The following is a 21,121-nucleotide window of genomic DNA, read 5'->3' as shown; positions in this document are numbered from 1 at the left end:
TTTCACGCTTATGGAAAACATTCTTATGAGAACTGTAGGAGTCAAACATTTCCTTGCCATAATGAAGCATTTGTCAGATGAGTTCACAAACGTGGTGGCAGCCTGAGTGCTGATTTGCTTCTGAGTACTTGTAACTAATAGGAGGATATTTTCTTCCAAAGGACACATAAAAGTGCCAGAAGAACTGAAGTTCCCTACTGCCTGTTGTGTGGGAATTGCATCTCAGACGGTTCTTAGTGTTTATAATCCAACTGACCGGTGGCTGCAGGTCAACATTGGGATACTCAGTGTTTCAGTTAATGGGGAAAGGGTAAGAGATTTTTTCTTTTTCATAAAACTGATTAATACTGTAATTTTACCAGATATCATATGTAAAATTAAGACCCTCTTTACAGATCTGTGATTTTTTTTTTCCCTGTTTTATCGTTAATATGCACAAAAGCAATGCTACTTTCTTTGGCCAGGTGCCTGACTTCCTCCAGCAAGTAGCCTTTGTGAGGTAAATGCCTCATGTAGAATTATATTGTGTGCATGAAGTGTGGAAGGTTTGAATTTGAGTTATTCATTCCCACCTTTGTGCATGCAAGAAAAGTCAACCCTAGGCCAGAAAACATCCATGCTGAGAACTGTTACTGCAAAAACGTTTTTGGCAGTTTGCTTCTCTTTTTCTTGAAATCAGGAGATTGTGAGTGATGGAAAATGAGCAGGCTTTTTAGAAGCCTTTTAGAGCAGGCTTCAAACTAGATGAGTTGTTCTGTGGGTTATAGGTAGCTTGTAGGCCGTACGTTGGCTGTCTTGCACTTCAATTTTGTTAAATTCTATATAATTCTGTTATCATACTAATAGTTCCAGAAGTAAAATATCTTGAGAACTTGAGAATGAGTTAGATACAAAGTCCATGAGAAAGATTTCATTTCTTTTATTGATGAATTCACTTAATAGAGAAGAATATAACAACAGAACAAGCATAAGATACTCTGAGCTTCTGGCAGTTTGATACCTGCTAACTTTAGTTAGATGTTATTTCTGTTCATACTAGTTTTTGGTGTAGTGCTCTTTATCTTGTAAATCTCTTGAAACTATGCAGTTCAGTCACAGTTCAGTTCAGATGTAGATTGTATCAAGTATTGCTTTTTTCTTTTTTAAGGTACAGTTCATGCTGGTTTTATTTGGTCCGTATTACTGAGGAATAGCAGACAATTATTTGCTTTAAATATTGCATCTTATAAGTCTTAGAAATCCTGATCACATCCCTCAGGTGTATTCTTCCAGCAGATGTAGCATGTGTCTTTCCAGGGGTATGATTTCTGTTTTGATGTTGTTTTCTTAGAATGCTTCCTCTTTAAAGAACATCAGGCCACAATTCTGTGTGCTTGGTGTGTGTATAGATGTGTGTGTGTGTATAAGGATTTGTTGCATAATTTTCTAATCAGCTTCGTAGAGCTTTTATGCATCTCCTGTAAACAGTGATTCTGTTGGATCAAGAGGTGATTTTTTAGAAATGAAATTGCTTTACAGTAGTTTTCATGAATAAATATATGCAATTGTTTGCACAGTGTGATTAAAACCGATGTTTTTTCAGTCAACTTTGAGATCCACTGCTGTTCTTTCTCAAAAATCAGGGTTTTACTTAATAATTTTCCCAGTGTCAATCTTTCACTAGATGGTAGAAAGAAACCTCAGCAATTTTCAGGCTGACTTGTCTGTTTAAATTAAAAGAAGAGATCTGCAGTCAAGCAGGATGCAAATGGGCCATGGATATGAAGATGCATTCATTAAATGGAGGAGAAATATATACAAAATGGCTGTGTTAAGCAGTGGTGCCAGATGGAAATGAAATGTCTTCTGGTAAAAGGCCTTTTTGAAAATGCCAAGTATTTTGTTTTTCAGATGGATCCTATGAAATATCCATGTTTGGTTTTCAAGAATAAAACCATTGTAGGACCCTACTCTACCAACGACCTGAAAATACTTTTCTTACCTTCCTGCTCGGGGATCTTCCAGTGTATCCTCAACGTTTCATCTTGGCCAGTTTCTGCAGATGCTGAGACAATCGTTCAGTCAGAAGCTTTGGCAAGCAGGGTAGTTCTGACAGCAGTTGCTGAAAATCCTAATTTAGAAGTAAGTTGCTGTTTATTGTGGGTCTTTTGTTGTTGCAATGTTATTTTATGAATAATTTCACGACACTGGAAAATAATAGGATTGCAAGGTTGCTCCTCAAAGAAACCTGGAATTTCATATGTTTGAGTGGGAATAGAGCAAATTTTTGAGAAGCACATTTTTATCTGGGAAGGTCCAGTTGTGCAAAAACAGCTAGCTAGAAGTGAAGGCTTCTGTGTGGAAAGAATAAATTAAAAATTACTTTTTTGTTGTTAAAAGACTGGGCATTACTTTTTCATTGTTAAGACCTTAAACATCTGATGCTTAGCTTATCAGATGCTTATCTGCTGTGTTGGATTGGGAATTTATCGTAACAAAAAGCATTTATTTCCAGTTGTAAGGATTTCTTTATTTTTTACATCAAGTAGGCTTTGTCTTGGTTTCTCACTACCACTACCTTGTTTATGAGTGTAGAGAATATTTTCTTATTTTGGACTAATTAAAAATTAAAACTACATGCATGTGTAAAGTGCTTTTGTCTTGTGTGTTATCATGAAGAGCAACCAGGTGAGAGAGTGTGACAATAATTAAATCTGGCTTCATACAGTTCTTGTTTTAAGAGTATGGACAGGCATAGAAAGGCTTGATGATACTTGTGGAGGTGCCTGAACAAATTACATGGTAGTCTGTGACATGGTTGATAAAAGTAAAATTTTCAGTCACCAGCCACAGTGGACATTTAATTTATGGTGGTCTTTTAACTTGCTTTGGGCTAATTATGTGTTTTGAAGTAATAAATGCACACAAATTGACATAATTTCTAATGCTTCTTCAATAAATTTTTATTTATTTTTAATACATTTTTTATTCTTTCACATGTAGTCCAGTCTCCATGTTTTTCATAGTATATTCAAACTTGTGTCATGTTCAAATAAAATTTAAACCTTGTGCTCAGTCTTGTTGTTACATTCCTGAGATTGGAAAAAGTACCAAATAAAAGCTGTATTTTGCTGCAGATCATGACATTTAGGTGTTTTTAAGCTAGCAAAAATTACTGTCCCTTATTTTCTTAACTTTCAACTTGCTGAAATGTGTTTTTAGCTATCTAAAACTGGCATGTCTTACTTGCTAGCAATAATCATGGTTTAAACTTACTTTTAATTTGAATTATCCAAAATAACTTGGTTGTATGCTGGATTTTGGTGGATAAACATTGCACTAAGACTGGCTTAATTGATTGAGGTAAAATGTATGGGAGATAGCCAATTGGCTGTAGCCCCTTCTAATATCAAAGGAAACATGATTCTTAGGCTGTAATAGTTTGTATTATATGTGGATATAGGGTTAAGAGGGTAAAATAGATGAGTAACATCCTGGTACTTTTGTAGGGTAGAGTGTTTTGAAGGTTTTCTTTTCTTCTAAGTTCTGCTTTGTTTTAAAACCAGGTGGAAACAGGAAAAGAAGATTGCCTGGATTTTGGTGACTTGCCTTTTGGCAATTTGAAGGCTCTTCCCCTAAAACTTATCAACAAAACCCATGCTTTTATGCCAATTAGACTTATTATTAACGCAGTAAGTACAGTAAAGTTCTGTATGTGAGAGCTAACATCTTGTGATGCTGGATTTTAGTACCCAAACACTTTGTTACAGATCATTAAGAAATAGATCTTGGACACTCGATATAAGACTTCTCAAGAAGTCTTCTGTTAGTCAGGAAATAAATAGTTTTTGCAGGGTGGTAATTTGATTTTGCTGTAATGGTACCAAGAAAAATGCTTCTGGGATAGGTGTGTGGGGTTTTGTTTCATGTTTCAAAGCTACAGCACAAATTTGTTTCTTTGTTTTTTCCAAGCTACTTCAATCATTCAAAACTTGTCTTGCATTTCTCAGCTTTGTGAGCATTGCTGTTACTGACAATAAGAGATTTAATACTTGTAATACTTCTCTTTTTTTGACAGAATGCAGTAGCCTGGAGGTGCTTCACCTTTTCCAAGGAACCTGTTAATACTTCTAATGAACAAATGGATGCAGTTTCTCAGACAGCAGCTCCATCAGTTGTAAACCATGTGATACATGCAAGCTATGATGGGCAAGTGAGTAGTTTGTAGTTGGTCAATTCTTCTTTTTACTTGCTGTCTGAAGTGACAGTGCTGAATATTTGAGTTCACAGTAATGATTTTTGGGCAGCACACCTTTTGCATGTTCAGGTTTTGTGGGTGTTTTGTTTTCTCCTCTCAATAATTTTCTCCCTTCCATAAGGTGAGTCAACCAATTTCTTTTTCAGGATCCTGAAGCTTTAACAGTTTGGGTTCTGTTCCATGCACCTAAGAAACAAATCTCTTCTTCAGGTAAAATAATTGGATTTTCATTTCAGCTGAAACAGATTTGACTTTTAATGTATATGTGTTTTAGAATTGCAGGAACAGGCTGCAAACTTGAAACATGTTTGGTTTGTGTGTGCGGATATTTCAGGTATCATATTAATTTTTAGTAACTGTAGGAGACAGAATGTCTCTATGTCTTAATCCTTTATGTATTACCAGGGACATTTTTACTTAAGTATGAAGCTGTACATAGTTTATTGCAAGATGCCTGGAATTTGTGTTAACTCTTTTTACTGAGGGAATTAAACCGTCACTTAAGAAAATATTGCATTAATTGCAAAATAGATAATAAATTTGAAGAAATCTGAGTTGTTCTGTCTTGCTGAATAGAAAATACTATATATATATCAACTAGTTTGGCTGGTGTGGTAGGATGAGTTTTTTTCTTTGCATTAGTGACAATTTCAGTTACATATGACAAAAAGGTAAAACTCTTCAATAAGGTTCTGTGAGACTTTATTTAAAAGAGGGGAAAACAAGTGTTGCAGGAGTAATGGGAGAGCTGTTCTTGTCACCCCATGGATATGTTAAGATTGAAGAGTAGCTGAAGTGAGGTGTGCATCCATAGGAATGGCCTTTGCTGTTGGCACACTTGCGTTTGCTACTCATGAAATTGTTCCTAGATTCCTTGGGTCCAGCAGAGGAGTTCCTGGCAAGAGTGGATGTGGAAGTGGATAGTCCAGGACCTAGCACTGTGATTAAAAGTATTTTTCTCAGAGCAAGAGCTGGAACAGCAAGGATACGTATTCCAAAGGACTTAGAGGTTTGTGTGTATTTACAAACTGTATTTCAAGAAGAGTTTGCCTCTTCTAGCCTCCTACTTTTGTAATGTTTGGTTTTCTTATATATGTATATATACAGATATACACTTACTTTATTTTTACAGAAAATACATCTGTCTGCTAGTGTGGGTTCAACAGTCAAGCAGCAGCTGCCATTGGTAAATTCTGGAAACATTAGTGTACATTTGAAAGTTCAGGTAGGTTGGCTTTTCCCTCTTGAAATCATTATTTTTGTGCTATTCATATTGTACTGAAGCTAGAGGTGAGCCTTGGCATTTTAGCTCAGCTCTGTGGTTTGATAAAAGCTTTACAAGTTTACATACAGGGAATGAAAAATGCCAAAGAGATTTTCTTACTTTTTTAGAAAAAGCTTGTGGGCATTCTTTTGCTCAACTTCAGTTTTACTTGTTGTAACAAACATACCTTTATGATTTTTAATAAATTTTAGCTAAAATATGTAAAAGTAGTGAAGCCTATGCTGCATAGCAGGTGTTAGTTAGCTGGTAGAGTAAAGCCTGCTTAAGGCAAAGATGAATATTAGCATTGGGAAACATCTGTATTTTCTAACAAAACTGCAGTAGTTTTTAGTGTACATCTTGCCAACTCAAAGTGAATTCTTTTCAAATATGCCATATCTTTACTTGACCTTTTTGAAAATCTGTGGAAAGTGTGGTTCCAGACTGAAAAATAACTAACCACATTTGAAATTTACATTTCAAAGTCAACAGAAGGAACAGTTGGTTCCATTTTACAAAAAGAGATGTGTTAGCCCATCATTTCTAAGATCAGAGGCCATGGAAATAGGATCTGCCACATTAAGTGATGATACTGGGTGCTAATTGATAAAGTGTTGAAGACTCCAGGTGTATTCAAATTGTCTGAATTGCATGTAAAACAGGTGCAGAACCAAATGGTATTACATTTTGTAGAAGTATTTAGTCCCTTAAAATAGGTAACTAACCCTCCCTTTTGCCCTTGCCTGCTTTCAGATATCAGATCAGGACAGCTGCTTTGCTGTTAAACCCGAGGATCTTTTCCTTTTTCCTGGAGAAGAACAAGTAGTAACTGTCCAGTTTTTTCCAAAAAGCACAACAACTACAGAAAGGTAATATAACTAATTCTGTGCTGCATGTGTTAAACTGAACTACTTTTGACCTTAAGGTAATGAACAAATTGAAAGTTTCACCCATATGAGAGTTTTTGACTTCAGTTGTTCTCATGAGAGTTCTCATCCATTACAAAAGGATTTTTGTTAAAGTTCACCTTTTCCGTAGAATATCTCCCTCTTATAGGTGTGTATAGCAGAATGAATAGACAACATTTGCTATCAAGAAATATTCTAAGACATGTTTAGTGTAAATAAGCAGAGTAAATCCCTGTGGCCCTTTATCCAGTAGTTATTTCAAAAGTACAGCAAAGCTTCAAAATACTTACCTTCAGCAGCCTCTTCAGTTGCTTCCCTCTTTCTCTCTCTGCTGAGGCAAGGGAAATGTTATTTCTGTTTTACATGTGAAAAATGTCAAGAACAGATCAGGATCCTAAGTATTTATTTGTCTGCTGTACTCAAATAAAAGTTTGTTCTGTACAACACTAATGTACAAGTTCCTTTTGCAGATGGATGAAGCATTCATAGTTTTGCTCATTAGCTCCTGTTGAACTTCATTCTGCAAAATTAACTTGATTGGTTCAAGTGACAATTAAGATGTCATGTGAGAGTTTTTGGCAATGACTCATTTCTCCAGAGCAGCTTTACCTCTCTTGCTACATGATTTCCAGTTTCTGCAAGAATGGACAAAAGAATATCTTCAATATATGTTCAACTTCACTCTCCCCAGTGCATTTAAATAAAACAATGAAGTTCTGTGCTAGTTACAGTATGATCCTATTGGATAGCTTGAATTTTTACAGGCTTGAAGTACTCAGGAGGATTGGAAACTTGGTTATCTTCATCCAAGTGCTGCCTAAAGACTAATAAACTAACTGAGGCAGTAACCAGGGTTCCCTGCTGATGGGATTCAGGGCTTGGTCAGCAGGCATCATAAGGATTCACTGACAGCTACAATGGAGGCTCTTGAGTTTTTTTCCTTGACTTGAAATCTCTCTGTGCTATAACAAATGATTCAGGCTATTATTTAAAAGCTAGATTTCCTTCCTTGGTGCTCCTGGTTATCTCACACCTGTAAAAATTCAGTAAAGTTTCTCATGGCATTCAAAAGGCATCTCTTTAATCTACAGCCAGACTTTGTTTCTTTCTAAAATTAGTCTGTCAAAATAATTAGAAATTAGTATGGACCAAAAATATTTTTGAGCTGTAGTCTCTGAAATATTTATCTGAATCATTTCCAGATGAAATACTTCAGAAGACTGTGTGAGATACGTGTGGCATATGTACTTACAGCCCAAAGGATGTAAATGTAGGGCTATACCTAAAGCTGGCCTTTGTCATAAAATAAGAAGAAATGTTTATATTTTTGCCTTAAGAAGGTAGTTTTAAAAACGCCTATCTGTAATATTTTTTCAATTATGTTTTGATTTCATCAGCTAATCTTGTTCTATTGTGGGATTTAAATTTATGCATTTATTTTTAAAGCATCTTGAAAATCCTTGTGCTGCCATCTGGGCCTCAGTTTGAAGTGATGATCGAAGGTGAGGTAGAATCTGGGCAAAACAGACCTGTGTCTACACCTGCTAGGTGCTCAGACATTCCACCCATCCTCTCCAACAAGCAGTTCATTGCCTGGGGAGCAGTATCACTTGGATCATCAGTGTAAGTATAAGTTGAACAGCTGGTCATATAGAATATCATGTTAAGCATTTTATATTGCACTTTTTTGAAGTAAATTTTCCCATTCACATTGATAATTGGCAGTAATTTGTTCTGTGCCTCAAGTGAAAGAAGCAGTATATTGCAATTATTTTTCTTGTGCAAGAAAGTTTCAGAAACAAACTGGTTCTTTGGATACCTGTCTCTTGCTAGAGATTAATTATTCTTGATCTCATCTATGACAAGGAACACAATCCAGTCTGGGTAATGTAATTTGACCATCTGAATAGCATAAACTGTTGAACATCCCTTGATTGATTTGAATGTGTTTCGGGGTTAAAACTTCTAATGTGGAGAATCTGTTTTGCCAGCAATTATGAATTATTTTATCCTTCAGACTGCTTCTTGTCCACACTTTTTTAGTTTCAAGTTTACAGGTTTATTATTCTATGCTTTAGTGAAACTGTTCCTAATTGTTAGGATGTTCTTTGCTTCTTTTATATGTAAAGTCTGCAAGTTTTGCAAATCTCTGAACTTCTAGTAATTATTACTTGAAAGACTAATCCACTGTTGGTTGATACTGAACTTTTTGATTCTAATGATCTTATCATGTTCCTGGTGGTTTAAAATCAATGTTTGTATCCAATAACTGTTTCTAATAGCTGCATTTCTGTTTTTCTGGTTTGTTAAGGTGTAGTGTGCTTCTAACAGTAGTTTTGGTTATTTGGTATTTAGGAATTACTGCTTCTTTCCTGTATGCTGCAATGTTTTTATTTTCTGTTCCTCCTGTGAAACAGTGTTGAGGAACCCTTGGTTTTAGGAAGCTGAAATTATTTCTGTAATTTTGTTTCAACAGAGTACAAAAGAATGTTTGCCAGTGTTGATAGAGAGAGGTTTTGCTCTCTCTGTCCTCCTCTTTAATTCCAACTGCATGATCTGTTCTCTTATGTTGTAGCAGTTCTGAGTTTGTCAAATTGAGTTTGTCAATGTTTTTTGACTTCTTAAAATGACAAAGGCACTTGCTCTTGCTGGAGATGTTTCCTACCTCTGCTGAGGAAAGCTCTGAGTACCTGAAGCCTCGTCAATGCTAGGACGTATCACAGAGAAAAAAACTATTTCAGTCAACCTGATTCTGTTAAGTGACCATAACTTTCTGTGTTGCTATTACATTGAGAAGTGCACGAGAAGGAAAAGTTATCCTGAATTTAGTTCTTTACAACTGTTCCTGTGAATCTGGGCCAGACTACTCACGAGACTTTGTTTCTGCATAACCAAGTCTCTCTGGATAAACTCATCATAACTGTGTCCTGAAGTGGGGATTTTTATGGAGTTTTTGTATTGATACAATTGCTGGTTTCTTTGAAAGTTCAGGCTGTTAAGTACAGTACTTGAACTTCAGAAAATTATATTTTTTTAATATATATGTATATTTGGGGATTGTTTTGCTATGAGTATTGGTGTGTTTTGGTGTATAACAGTGTAGGATGTGTAAGTTTGATAATACAGAAACAACTTTTTATTTAACATATTCTATTGCTCCAAGAGGTGATTTTTTTCCATTAAATTACTTCAAAATTGACTGTCCCAGTTCCATTGCTTCCATGAATTAATGTATGCAGTTAATTTGTATTTGCTGTAAAATCTAACCAAACGTATTTTTCAGACAGAAGAAGTTAATTCTAAGAAATGACTCTCCATCTGTGCCGCAGCATTTAAGATTGTTGATAAGAGGCCAGGATCAAGACTCCTTTCAGGTGTCTGCCATTAAAATTTCTCTTTAGTGTTTATGACAGTTACCAGGCTATGTTTATAATGAAAATGTTTTTGCCCTGAAGTGTTAGCAGCCTGCATTTGTTTTGAGACTGCCAAGATGAGTGTGGTAGCAGAGGTTAAGCTACCCTGGTATTCTTGGGAGCCGCTGAAATAGGAGTGCTGCAGCAAACTGGAGCTCAGTTTACAGCTCTCTAAGCTGCTGTTTCACTGCAGAGTCAGTACTTGGTGGAGTGGTCCATCAATGGCTCTTCTTGCAGGAGGGAGTCTAGATGAGGATAGAAAAACTGGAATTAGCCTTTAGGAATTACCATGGCTAATGGGTCTTTTTGTTATGTAACCTACATTGACTTATATCTCGTTTTCCCTCAAATGTTCAGATTTTTTAAATTTAAAATCTTATACTGTCAGAGAATCATGGTAAAGTTCAGCCTTGACAGGTTGGGGATTGAGGACAAAAAAATCTGTCTAAACTGAGAGGCATCGAAGTGTTCATTATGGGACTGTGAAGTATCTTGGACTTTGTAATTTCATTGCATATTAAGCATTGCAACTTTAAATATGCCATCGTCCGAGAGGTTAATGTGCAGTTCAAAGAAGTTAATTCTTCCATCCAAGTGTAGTAAGTTTTACTGCTATGTTTTTTTTTCTATTATAGTCACTCAGTTTTGATGTCTTTGTTTTTATAGCTGCAAAGTATATTTGGATCAGAGCAACGCTTAACCAGTAGCTGGGAGCTCAGAATGCGTCCCAAAGAAGATACGAACATATACCTGATGTTTACACCCACTCGAGTAACTTGCTGCTTTGCAAAGCTGGAAATCAAACAGCTGGGGATTCAATCAAAGCCAGGAATTAAGTTTACTGTAAGAGTCCCAACATAACTTTTAAAAATTTTAAATGTATTTTTTTTGGGTAATTATTGAAAATCTAGCACTGAGTAGGTGTTTCTATCAAAAACTTGAAAATTAAAGATACAGATTATGGACATCTGTATACTTGTTAAAGTCATATGGCCAGTACATTTTATGCTTTGAACATGAGTATCAATTTTGCATGTAATTCTTTCCTTTGAGAATGATGAAATATTTTATGTACTACATTAAAAGTAGCCTAAGATTTTAACTCTAGAAGTGTTAAAAAATCTGAACTTGTCTTGTTCTATAGGTAGGGCTTAAACAAACTTGGAAGTAGAACTTGAAAATTATTGAGTAAATTTAAGCTTTTCTATTTCTTGCAAGGGCTTTTCAGTTCACATTTTTAACATTTTCATTTGTTTTTCTGTAAGGTATATAGTTTACCACAGTTGTACATAAATGTGTTTTGCTAGTAAGCTTTTTTCATTTGAAGTACTTCTTTTTATGATGGTGGGTTTTGTTTCTCTCCCAGATACCATTATCTGGATATGGAGGAGCAAGCAATATAATTTTAGAAAATGTTAAAAAATTGTCAGATAGCTTCTTGGTTACACTGGAATGCTCGTTGTCTGCAAGATCACAGAAAGCTTCCTTCCACGTGAGAAACACAGGTTCCCGGGCTGCCTATGTTAAGGTGCTGTGCTTGGGAAACCTGCACACAAAAACAATGATAGATCCTCAGGTTATGAGAGTGTCTCCAGAGCAGTTTGTACTAAGAGAAGGAACACATGAAGTAAGTACAGTGCTTTGTTCTGAGCAAATTTTATGAATTTAAATTAAATGTCATAATTGAAAATGTCTGACTAATTCTTTATTAAAATCTCGCCTATTTTTTGTTATGTCCTGTTCCACTTTTATTGTAGTAATCTGTTGACTCATAGTCCAAACATTAATGCAAACATTAAGATTTTTTTTCCCTCAGTGTGTTGTCTATTCATTTTATCAGGTGGTCACTGTAACATGGAATCCAATGGAAAAGAACTTCTCTCCAAGCATGGTGGTATCAACACTATGTCTCTTTTGGGGAGATGAAGTTTCTAGGCAGCAGTATCGCAGGTGAGATGTGCTTTGTGTTTGGAACAGACAGATCTGTTTAATAAGAAGTTAGAGCTAGGGGTATGTGCTGCCACAAGTATGATTTTAATGTGTTTCCAAAAAGAGCAAGAACAAGCTAAAATATGATGATATGTAGTGATCTATTAAAAGCCTTGCACATATAAGTTGTTGATGGGGGTTTGTTCATTTATGGCTTTGCTTATTGTAGCTAGAATCCTAGGTAAGGGTTTTGTTCTGTTTTAACTTACTTAAATTCAAGTGTATTGTGTTATGGGGAAATGTTTTCATTTATGTATTGAAAGAGATCTGTCTTATGTCTTTGTATTTCTCTTTCTAATGTGTATGTAACTTTAAAGAAAAGGCTCATGAAAAGAATAGTGCTGAAATGCAGGGGTATTCAGTTTCAAACAAAGTTCATGTCTTGGTTTTCTGAATTCTGTTGACAAAGAATGTGTTTGAGTAGGTGTGTATATGAGAAAAATAACATGCACATATGCTCATGGAAACTTGTGGAGAATACCTTGCTGATCTTAAATAGTGGTCATGTTATTCTGCATTTCAGTTTATGTAACTCAAACACACAGAAGTGGCATATTCTGCCTTGAGTGACAGAAGCTGCACTTGTGACTTGTGCTGTCCATGGGGTTCAGTGTAATGCAGAATGTTCAGACTAGGTAGAGCAGTAAGGTGCTGATAATCATAATTCCATGCAAAACTTCAAACCAGCATTATTTCATTATTGATTTTAAATGCTATTGCCTGACAGTGTATGATAGTCATTGTGTATATCCTTATCCAAACGAAGTGTTAAACACATCTGGATTTAACTGCATGGCTTTGAATAAAAAGCTCATGGAATAGCTGAGTTCCTGACCTTGATAGGAAACTGGCTTATTTTAAACATCTTAGAGGATGCTTGTTCCTGTTTTTTTGTATGAATTGTTTTGTGTGAGGCAATGCTCTCTATCTTGGAATCCTCCTTAAAGGGATAAAGTACTTAGGGAACACTTTTGGTCTACAGATCAACAGAAAACCCATGTAGAAGCTGAATACAACTACATAAGTATTATTGGAAACTTCATTTTTTAAATTCAGATTGTGGATGTTATGTATGCAAAATGACTTGTTGATTTTATTAGTCAGCAAGCTGACATATTGTTCTTGAAAGTAGTGGTCTAGCTGGTTGTTTCTTGATGGGAGTTTTTCTAAAATCTCCCTTGATAACTTGAAAGAGATGTATATGTCTTGAAATGACTGAGTTCTCCAAGCCAGTCCAATCCCATTCTGTAATTGTGCACTAGAATGAGAGCGTGATTTGGGACTTAGGGGCAAGAATGTGAGATGAGTATTCTGCCTCATCTGCCAGCTTGTGCCCCAAGTTCCTTACTCCAAAATTATATATAGTCAGCAGCCCAGTAAGTAGCTTAGACATGAGAGTTAGTAGTGCTCAGGTATTCTTTCCTCCTCCATGGCCCTGACCTTATCTGAGTGTCACATTTCCTCTTGCTGACCTGTATCTTCCCATTTTTCCCAGGACTATTTATATTCCTGTGCCTCCCAGTCTTTTCTATGCTGTTGGCAGTCATGCTGTTGGCTCTGTGTTCCTGCTGTTGGCTGGCACCTGCTGCCACTCTGACATTGACTAGTCAACTTTTCCTCTCAAAAAACTTTCACTTGTAACCAAAATAGCATTCTCCTGCTTCCTGTGGTGATTGAAACATCACTCAGATGCCTGGTGTACTTATCAAAAATCTAGGTAGGTGTGACTGACAGCAGAGAACAAGTATGGAAAGACAAACATATGGTAACCATTATTTCAGTGTTTCCTTTTACTCTGCAGCAATAGAGGAGGTATTTCTTTAACCCTTTTAAGACTGTGAAAAAACTTTAGTTTTAAATGGATGCTCCCAAATTTGAGCTTGGTGTAGTCAAGAAATGAAGTGAAAATTATACTGGATTCTCATGATTCGTATCAATCTTGTCAATTTGTTGTTTCTAGTATTTTGTTTAATTTAATGATTCCTGTTTACTTCTAACAGAGCTGTGATGTATAAAGCTGAGGTGGAAAAACGCATCATCCCAGAAAACAACTTAGTGAGAAATGCTGTATTTGATGAAGAATTTCAAGGGGAGCAGCTTGTGACAGAAGGTAAGACTATGACTTCTTAAAAGAAAAATATAATACTTGTTTTCATGTGGCAAATGTGCTTTTGGCTTGAATCCTAGTTCCTTTTTCACTATTTTTTTTAATAAATGTAGAAGAAAAATTCTGAGTTTGGACAGTTGTACTGGGCAAAACTTAATTTTATTTTCTTTCCCCAGTCCAGCTGAGGAGGAGTGTGATAGAATGGCTTTGGTGGGCACCTGGCATCCAGCCAGGGTCAATCCATCACAACAGAATGTGCCTTTTTTCATTCAGTATCTATTTATTTAAATGATTTTCTGTAATTTTCTCCTAGGAGCATGAATCCCTGGTCTGTAAATATTATAGCATTAAAAATGCTGAATTTATTTGGAAAGTGTTTGCCTTATTAACTATTGGGAAAGATTCAGTTTGTTTTATATTTGAAAATTGAGAGGCAGGCAACTTGGCTGACAGCAAAATATATATTTTTCTTCCTAAATAGCTTTTTCCTCTGCTTGTTAGTAAGAAATGTCTTAATAAGAATACAGTATACTGTAAAGGGTTCCTTAAAGCACCCCCCAAGTGTTCAATCCCACAAGTGTCATGAATAAATTTGCTGTCAAACCCTATTCTTGAGCTAGTTATATTCACATATGGAATTACTTACTGTCCTAAGGCTACTACAGCTGAATAAATATGGTCTGTTTCTTTCCCTGAATTATGTATTGTCTTTACTTGAAAAAGTAAAGATTTTTTTTAATCATTCATCTTAGTTGAGGTGAAATCCTGGTGAACGTTAAATACTTGGGTTCTGGAGTATCGTTTGAAATTGTTAAGCCAGCGTTAGAGCAAAAAGTAAAAGCTAACTCTTAATTTGGCATAGAATCAAATTAGTATATAGCATTTGTATAAAGGTGGAAATTATATGATAATCTTTTCACATTTTTTTATATGCCATATTTATTATGTCTTATAATAAAAAGTATTAAATTTGTGTGTATTCAGATTTATGTATTATATTTGATTTTAGTGTTGAGCTACACCTGACAGCTAAGCTTGCAGGAAGTAATTTCGGAATTATCTAGGATTTCTTAGCTGATGGATTAGTAACTATGGATTATTAACTATCCATCTTAGCTGATGGATTATTAAGTCTATCTCTTAAATCTGTCTGGTGTAATTTCTGAATATTATTGAATTGGTCTTACTAGAATTTCTCTATTACTCTCATTTTTAGTATGTGATGTCCCACGAGAGACAAATGATATCCATCTTTTCTATGCAAATATGCAAAAGATTCTCCTTTCTGTGGTCGGATATTCCACTTGTGATCAGGATGGCTTTCAGCAGTCTGCTGGACCCCAGTTGGAATTGGACAGGTATTGGAACCATAATTAGTAATTATATGTATGTAATTATGTTTTTTTCTTGTGAGAGTGGTTAGGCATTGGAGCAGGTTGCCCAGAGTGGCTGAGAAGTTTTCATCTCTGAAGAAATTAAAAACCTGGTTGGGCAATGCCCTGAATTACCTGCTGTAGCTGCCCCTCCTTTGTGCAGGGGTGTTGGATTGGGTGATCTCCACAGGTCACTCCTCATCTCCACAGTGTGTTGCACAGCATGCTGTTGCCTTCTTTCTCTATGCAGTACTTGTTTTCTCTGTATATGTTTTCAAATTATTTTATATTATTATCTTCTGAAGATAATTTTTTATTTTAATTCCTCTCATTCTAAATGGTACCTTCCACTTCCAAACATTCTGTGAAAAGCTGTGTCCTGTTATAGCTGCTGGATTGTTTTACACTTAATGGAGAATTGAATTAAATTGAGGGCCCATGTAAAAACTATTGTACTTCAATAATAAAATTTTGAGAAATACTGAGAGTAGGCCATTATAATTACTCATGAGATATTTTTTTACTGCTTTTGCCTAATGCAGTCTTATTTTCAGGTTGGAGAACTTTGTCACACATACTGCTGCAACTTTGGATGTTCTTCCTGTTAAAGGACCTCAGGGTACTTCTTTATCTGCAAAAAATAATGATCTAGCTCAGAATAAATCAGATGCTCAAGAGACTTGGGCTGTTACACCTGAGTATTTGATTTTGACATCTCCTACTCTTGGTAAGTATTTTTTGAAGTTAATGAAATAGCCACTTAAGTATTAAGATAACTACACTGCATAAGATGTTTGTAAGTGTGGATTGGCCAGTAATCTTTATGCAGACTTGATTTGAGCACAGTTTTGGATAAATCATCAGAGGTTATGTGCTCTGTGTATACATTGACAATGAACTGCATACCCATGGAGGTTCTAAAGTAATGTGAAGGTAAAATTAGGACAGAAAATACTTTATTTTCATTGCTGCATGTCTTTATCTTGGGCATTTTTGTGAATTTTTGTATGTGTTAGCTTTTTTTTTGTGTTACAGGTGAAACGTCAGATACTAGACGTGTACAAATTCTCAACAATTCCAATCGAATGTTGGCATTTGAACTTTCATGGCCAGCTCACTGCCTTACTGTAACCCCACAACATGGAGATGTTGAACCAGGGTAAGTATATTTCCATAAGTTCGTTTATGTGTGAAAGTGTGGTGAGGTTTTGGAGGAATTTATTTTTAGCTTAACTGTATAACTAGTTTAGGAATTTTAGTTGGTTTTTAGGAATTTACTTTAGTTTGCTTAGACTGCACCCTGAAACTATTTTAGCTCCAGGGTATAGACTTTTTGTCAACTAACATGCAAATCCAGCTTTTTTAGGACCTTATCCTTTTACAGTTGTGTATTGTGGGAATGTTCTTCTGTCATAAGTAAAATTACCTCGATTCCAGGAGTTTTCTGTGCCTGGAAGTTCTATTATTATTGCATAGTTCAAGGAGTTGAATGGTCAGTGAAGCTGAAGCTTTAAAAATCTGTTTTCATAGTAGTTTTTTGTTTAAAATTTAGCTGTGCATTTAAAATCAAAAAACTCTTCTGCCCTTCCCACAGCCAGGAAACAACCCCCAAAATAACATTTCTTATAGAAGGCTTCTCTTCTGGGGACTTAGCATTTCTTTAGCAAATGTGCTGATATTCCTCACAACTTGATTTTGGGATTCTTTTTATTTGGAGAAAACTTGGTTTTGCCATTCAACCTTTGGTTTCTCAGTATCTGTAGGTATGAACATAATGACAAGCCAGTGTCAGCTTGCCCATGCCCTAATTAGGGTATTCTTGGAAAAGTAATCATAATATCATTGTATATGTATATAAGACTTTTCACATATGGCAGCAAAGACTTCCACAACTTATGCTTGAAAGGTCTGCTCACCTCTCCCTTCTAAATTTCTGGTATTTTTAAGGTTCTGTTAAGACAGCTTTAAGAACCTGTTATTAAACTATTCTCATCTTCCAAAAAGTCTCCCACCAAAAAATAGGTTTTGCTTTCAGAATTATATTTCAGTAGTTGCTTTAACTTCGAAGTTGTTTACCCAAAATACTTTCTCTTCAGTCCTGCTTGGCTGATTGCATTTTAAACACTTAATTTCATATTCATGTAGATGTAAATTTCTGGGAAACTTTCATCACTGGTGAGAACAGAATAGAGATGCATGGAAGGGCTAGATATCTGCTATTCATTGCAAATTCGGTCAATGCCAAGAAAAATAATCTGAAAGAGCAGTAACAAGGAATGACTTTCCAGTAGCTGTGAAAGTAAGGACATACTGAGTGTCTCATACCCCAAATTCAAGATTGTCTGGATGATTTTTACAAGGAGGGTATTGAAGGCCTTCTGCAAGCAATTTTCTTGCAGTATAGAATTTTAAAATGTGTTCACTGGAAAAGAGTGAGCAGAATCCTCACATTTTGGGTCCAAGTAAATAGTCTGGATCAAGAACAGAGGTCTGCAAGTAGGAAGCAGACCCATGGGAACAGGTGACTTAAGCACAGCAAGCTGCACTTGCCCAGTTTTCTATTTTTCATGACCATCTCCTCACAGTGCCAAGGGCAGTCAACCTGCCACAATAGGAGCCAGACAGAATATTTTATACTCTGCACTGTGGGGGCTGGAGCCTGCAGAATTCTTGAACTGAGTGAGGCCGTGAAAAAAGGTGATCTGATTTCTCAGTGATGGTGGAAGAAGATCCTGGGATCATGGCTTTTAAAGCTTAATTTGTGGCATATCTCAGCACCTGAGATTTAACTATCAGTAGAGCCTCTTCACTTATCTTAAAAGTGCATCCTTTTTTTGGGTGGGCTAGTGACAAATGTTGTAGATGCTGATTCTAGTATGAGAGTCATGCTAGTTGATTTTTTTTAATTTTTTTTTTTATTTTAGGGCCAGTACACTAATTCTGGTGAGTCCTAATCCATCACTTGCCACAAGGCCCATATTAATTCCTTGGAGTGGCCTAATCTATATCCATTGTGATAATGGACTAAAGGTATGTGGTTTACTTGAGACTTCAGATTGGAACTTTTTATTTTACTTTGTCAGCTCTAATAAAGTTGCTAAAACCTTGTAGATTTGAGTCAGAAGCTCTGTCAACTCCCATTATTCTTTTTAATTTGTGAAGTTCTCATAAAGAAAAGTAGTCAAGATGCCATTTTGTAAACTGATTTTTGGTTCGTAATCTCTGAAGAAATGCCATGATGTAGACACTAACTAAATTTCCAACAAAAGTGAACCCAGCACTGCCTTATGCATCGTTTTATAAAACACTATATATATATATATATATATATATATATATATATATATATATGTACGTATGTATGTAGATGTGCACACATAAAAGTAGTTTGTATCATATTGTAAAATAAAAGAAGTTAAAAGAGGGTATTGGACAAGTCGCCATAGCTCCTTTTGAGCTCCCTTAGGGTAATCTTCACCTTCTGGATGACAGGTCAGGGATAAAGAATGTCTAGAACAGGTTCTACCTCTTCACAGATCTTAATCCAAGACATTTCCCTGATAAAATTGAGGCATAGAAATAAAGTTTATGAAGCAACATTTTTTCTTTTTTCTGTGTAAGAGCAGAAGGACTCCTTGGTATTCTCTCCTAAAGAAACAGACTTCTTTTCTTATTTTTACAGTTAGTGTATGTTTTGAGTTATTTGTAACAATACATGGAGAGAGAAATAGACACTGAAAGGATAAAACTGTATCTACTTTCCTTTTGCATGGAGGGAAGTGTGAGGTATGATACAGAATTGGAAACTGCTTTCAAAAAACCCAAATAAACAGGGAAGTTGTTGAGAAGGAGATGATAACTGCATGCAGTTAACTGTGTTGTGTTCTACAATATGAGAAAAGGATTTAAGAAATCTACTAGGACAAGTGTAGAGAATGTAGCAAAACCCATCAAATTCTAGGAAATCCTGTAATTAATAATGCTTTTGTCATTTATTTGCTACCTCTCCAAATCAGCAGAAAGTATGCTAAGACTTTACTAGCATTAACTGAAACTTCTAAAATTTCTAATTCTGTAGCAAAAGAGAACACAAAGCTCCTTCTGAATGAGGCAGCTCTGTTTCCATGATCTGCAACAGAGAATGTTGTAGGAATTGTCAGTTAAACTAGTTGAAGTTATTATTCCTGTTGAACTAAAATGCCTAGATAGCAAATTTTCAGTGAATGTTCCTTTTCTCCTAAATTAAACTTTTTAAACTTTTGACGTTGGAGAAGATCTGGTGATGTAATGTATGAGAGCTTTCCTTTGTTGAAATGTAAAGCTGAACATAAGCTCTTGTGCATAAACTAAATGGTTTGATTTATTGATATATCAATATTGACTGTTTAAAACTTTGCTTTTCTCCAAATTGTGCAATAGTTTATTAAAGTGCTTATTCAAGAGGCTGGCACTCAGAGCGTGTCTGGATCAGACTTGCCATGTAGAAGATGTGACACCATTACTCCACAGCCTGAAAATCCCACTGTTGATGTGCCAAAGCTTCTCCCCAGGTTCCCTCTAACAGAAATGCACATAAGGAACAGAAACATTGCTTTTCCTAAAACAAGACCTGGTCAAAGCTCAGGTAAGAGGAATTAGTTATTAAATATAGCATCTGTAATATCTTGTGTTCAGAGGCTTTGTGTACTATATTGCATGTTTGGGAATTTTAGTGCTTTGGTTTTGTTCTCTTAGTCTAATAAGTGTGAATGACCAGTTCCCCACTTCTGCCTTTAGTTTGAAATGCTTTTTGGGTTTTTGGGGTTTTTTGGTTTGTGTTTTGGTTTTTGGGGAGTTTTGGAGGTTTTTTGTTGTTGTTGGGTTGGGTTTGTTTTTTTTGTTTGTTTTGTTTGTTTTGAGGGCTTTGTTTGTTTGTTATTGTTGTTTTTGTTTGGGTTTTGTTTGTTGTCATTTTGTTGTCGTGTTGTTTTGTTTTTGGCGTGTTTTTTGGTGGTTTTTTTTCCCCAGTTTTCCTTATACAGCACAGTCACACCTTTTTTCCACAGTTAGGTTTGCATACAGACAAATCAGTTGCCACTATGATGAATGCAGCTATGCTGTGCCTGGTAAAAGAGACTGTTAGAAGTCCACTTGAAACTCTTCTGGCTCAAGGCACCTTTGCAGTAGATCCCTTCTCATCTGCACTTATGCCCATAAAGAGATGAGACCAATCTGTCTGGGTTTAGCAGGGAAATAAATGCTCTTCCTGAAGACAATAGGAGTCACAACAGCTGTTGTGAGGCTGGCTGTCCTTGTCTTGGTACATAGTGATTGAGGAGGACAGGGGCAATAATGGAGTCTGAAATGCTTGGACTGTACTTTTAGTTCCAGTAATGCTTAAAATTCTCAAAGTAACTCTATGGAACTCTCATTCTGTTATCTATAGACCAGGTTTCTTTGTAGTACATACTTTTTTAGGCAATGAAGGTTTTTTTAATGATTCATTGCCACTATTTTTTTTCCAGCAGACTTGAGGACTTTCAAGACTTAATTTATCAATAATATCTTGGGGGTTTTTGCTAAAATTATGGAAGTATTGTAATAATAATACTTTGGTGTTTATATATTTCCTATATAACTTATGTCTGCAACTTAAACTTTTTAAAGTGCTATTGTAGACTGAGATGATCTTCTAATAATTTCTTGCCAAGAGACATATATTTATATGCATGCTGAGTAACAAAACACATTATTTGTTACAAGTTTATTTGGTCCCAGTCTGGGATATTGTGTTTTGTCTCTGAATGATCAAATAATATCTTGGGAAGGAGTTGGATATCTTTTGGGGATT

General features: G+C 35.7%; 1 protein-coding gene across 1 annotated transcript in view; it reads left to right on the top strand.

The window, feature by feature from the left end:
• The window catches only part of CEP192 (centrosomal protein 192), a 74,671-nt gene that overhangs the window by 40,342 nt on the left and 13,208 nt on the right, over window positions 1–21,121 (top strand). Inside the window, exons 31-49 of the mRNA XM_058024289.1 lie at window positions 162–310; window positions 1,891–2,121; window positions 3,546–3,671; window positions 4,058–4,192; window positions 4,384–4,447; window positions 5,107–5,246; window positions 5,370–5,462; window positions 6,255–6,370; window positions 7,856–8,032; window positions 9,693–9,783; window positions 10,489–10,665; window positions 11,189–11,449; window positions 11,663–11,772; window positions 13,812–13,921; window positions 15,135–15,276; window positions 15,834–16,018; window positions 16,327–16,450; window positions 18,216–18,321; window positions 19,711–19,915. Of these exons, the coding sequence (XP_057880272.1) occupies window positions 162–310; window positions 1,891–2,121; window positions 3,546–3,671; window positions 4,058–4,192; window positions 4,384–4,447; window positions 5,107–5,246; window positions 5,370–5,462; window positions 6,255–6,370; window positions 7,856–8,032; window positions 9,693–9,783; window positions 10,489–10,665; window positions 11,189–11,449; window positions 11,663–11,772; window positions 13,812–13,921; window positions 15,135–15,276; window positions 15,834–16,018; window positions 16,327–16,450; window positions 18,216–18,321; window positions 19,711–19,915 (2,742 nt within the window). The remainder of the gene's footprint in view (window positions 1–161; window positions 311–1,890; window positions 2,122–3,545; window positions 3,672–4,057; window positions 4,193–4,383; window positions 4,448–5,106; window positions 5,247–5,369; window positions 5,463–6,254; window positions 6,371–7,855; window positions 8,033–9,692; window positions 9,784–10,488; window positions 10,666–11,188; window positions 11,450–11,662; window positions 11,773–13,811; window positions 13,922–15,134; window positions 15,277–15,833; window positions 16,019–16,326; window positions 16,451–18,215; window positions 18,322–19,710; window positions 19,916–21,121) is intronic.

The sequence above is a fragment of the Melospiza georgiana genome, chromosome 1, assembly GCF_028018845.1.
Source record: "Melospiza georgiana isolate bMelGeo1 chromosome 1, bMelGeo1.pri, whole genome shotgun sequence".
In the NCBI taxonomy this organism is placed as follows: domain Eukaryota; kingdom Metazoa; phylum Chordata; class Aves; order Passeriformes; family Passerellidae; genus Melospiza; species Melospiza georgiana.
This window is presented reverse-complemented; position numbering and strand designations above follow the sequence as displayed.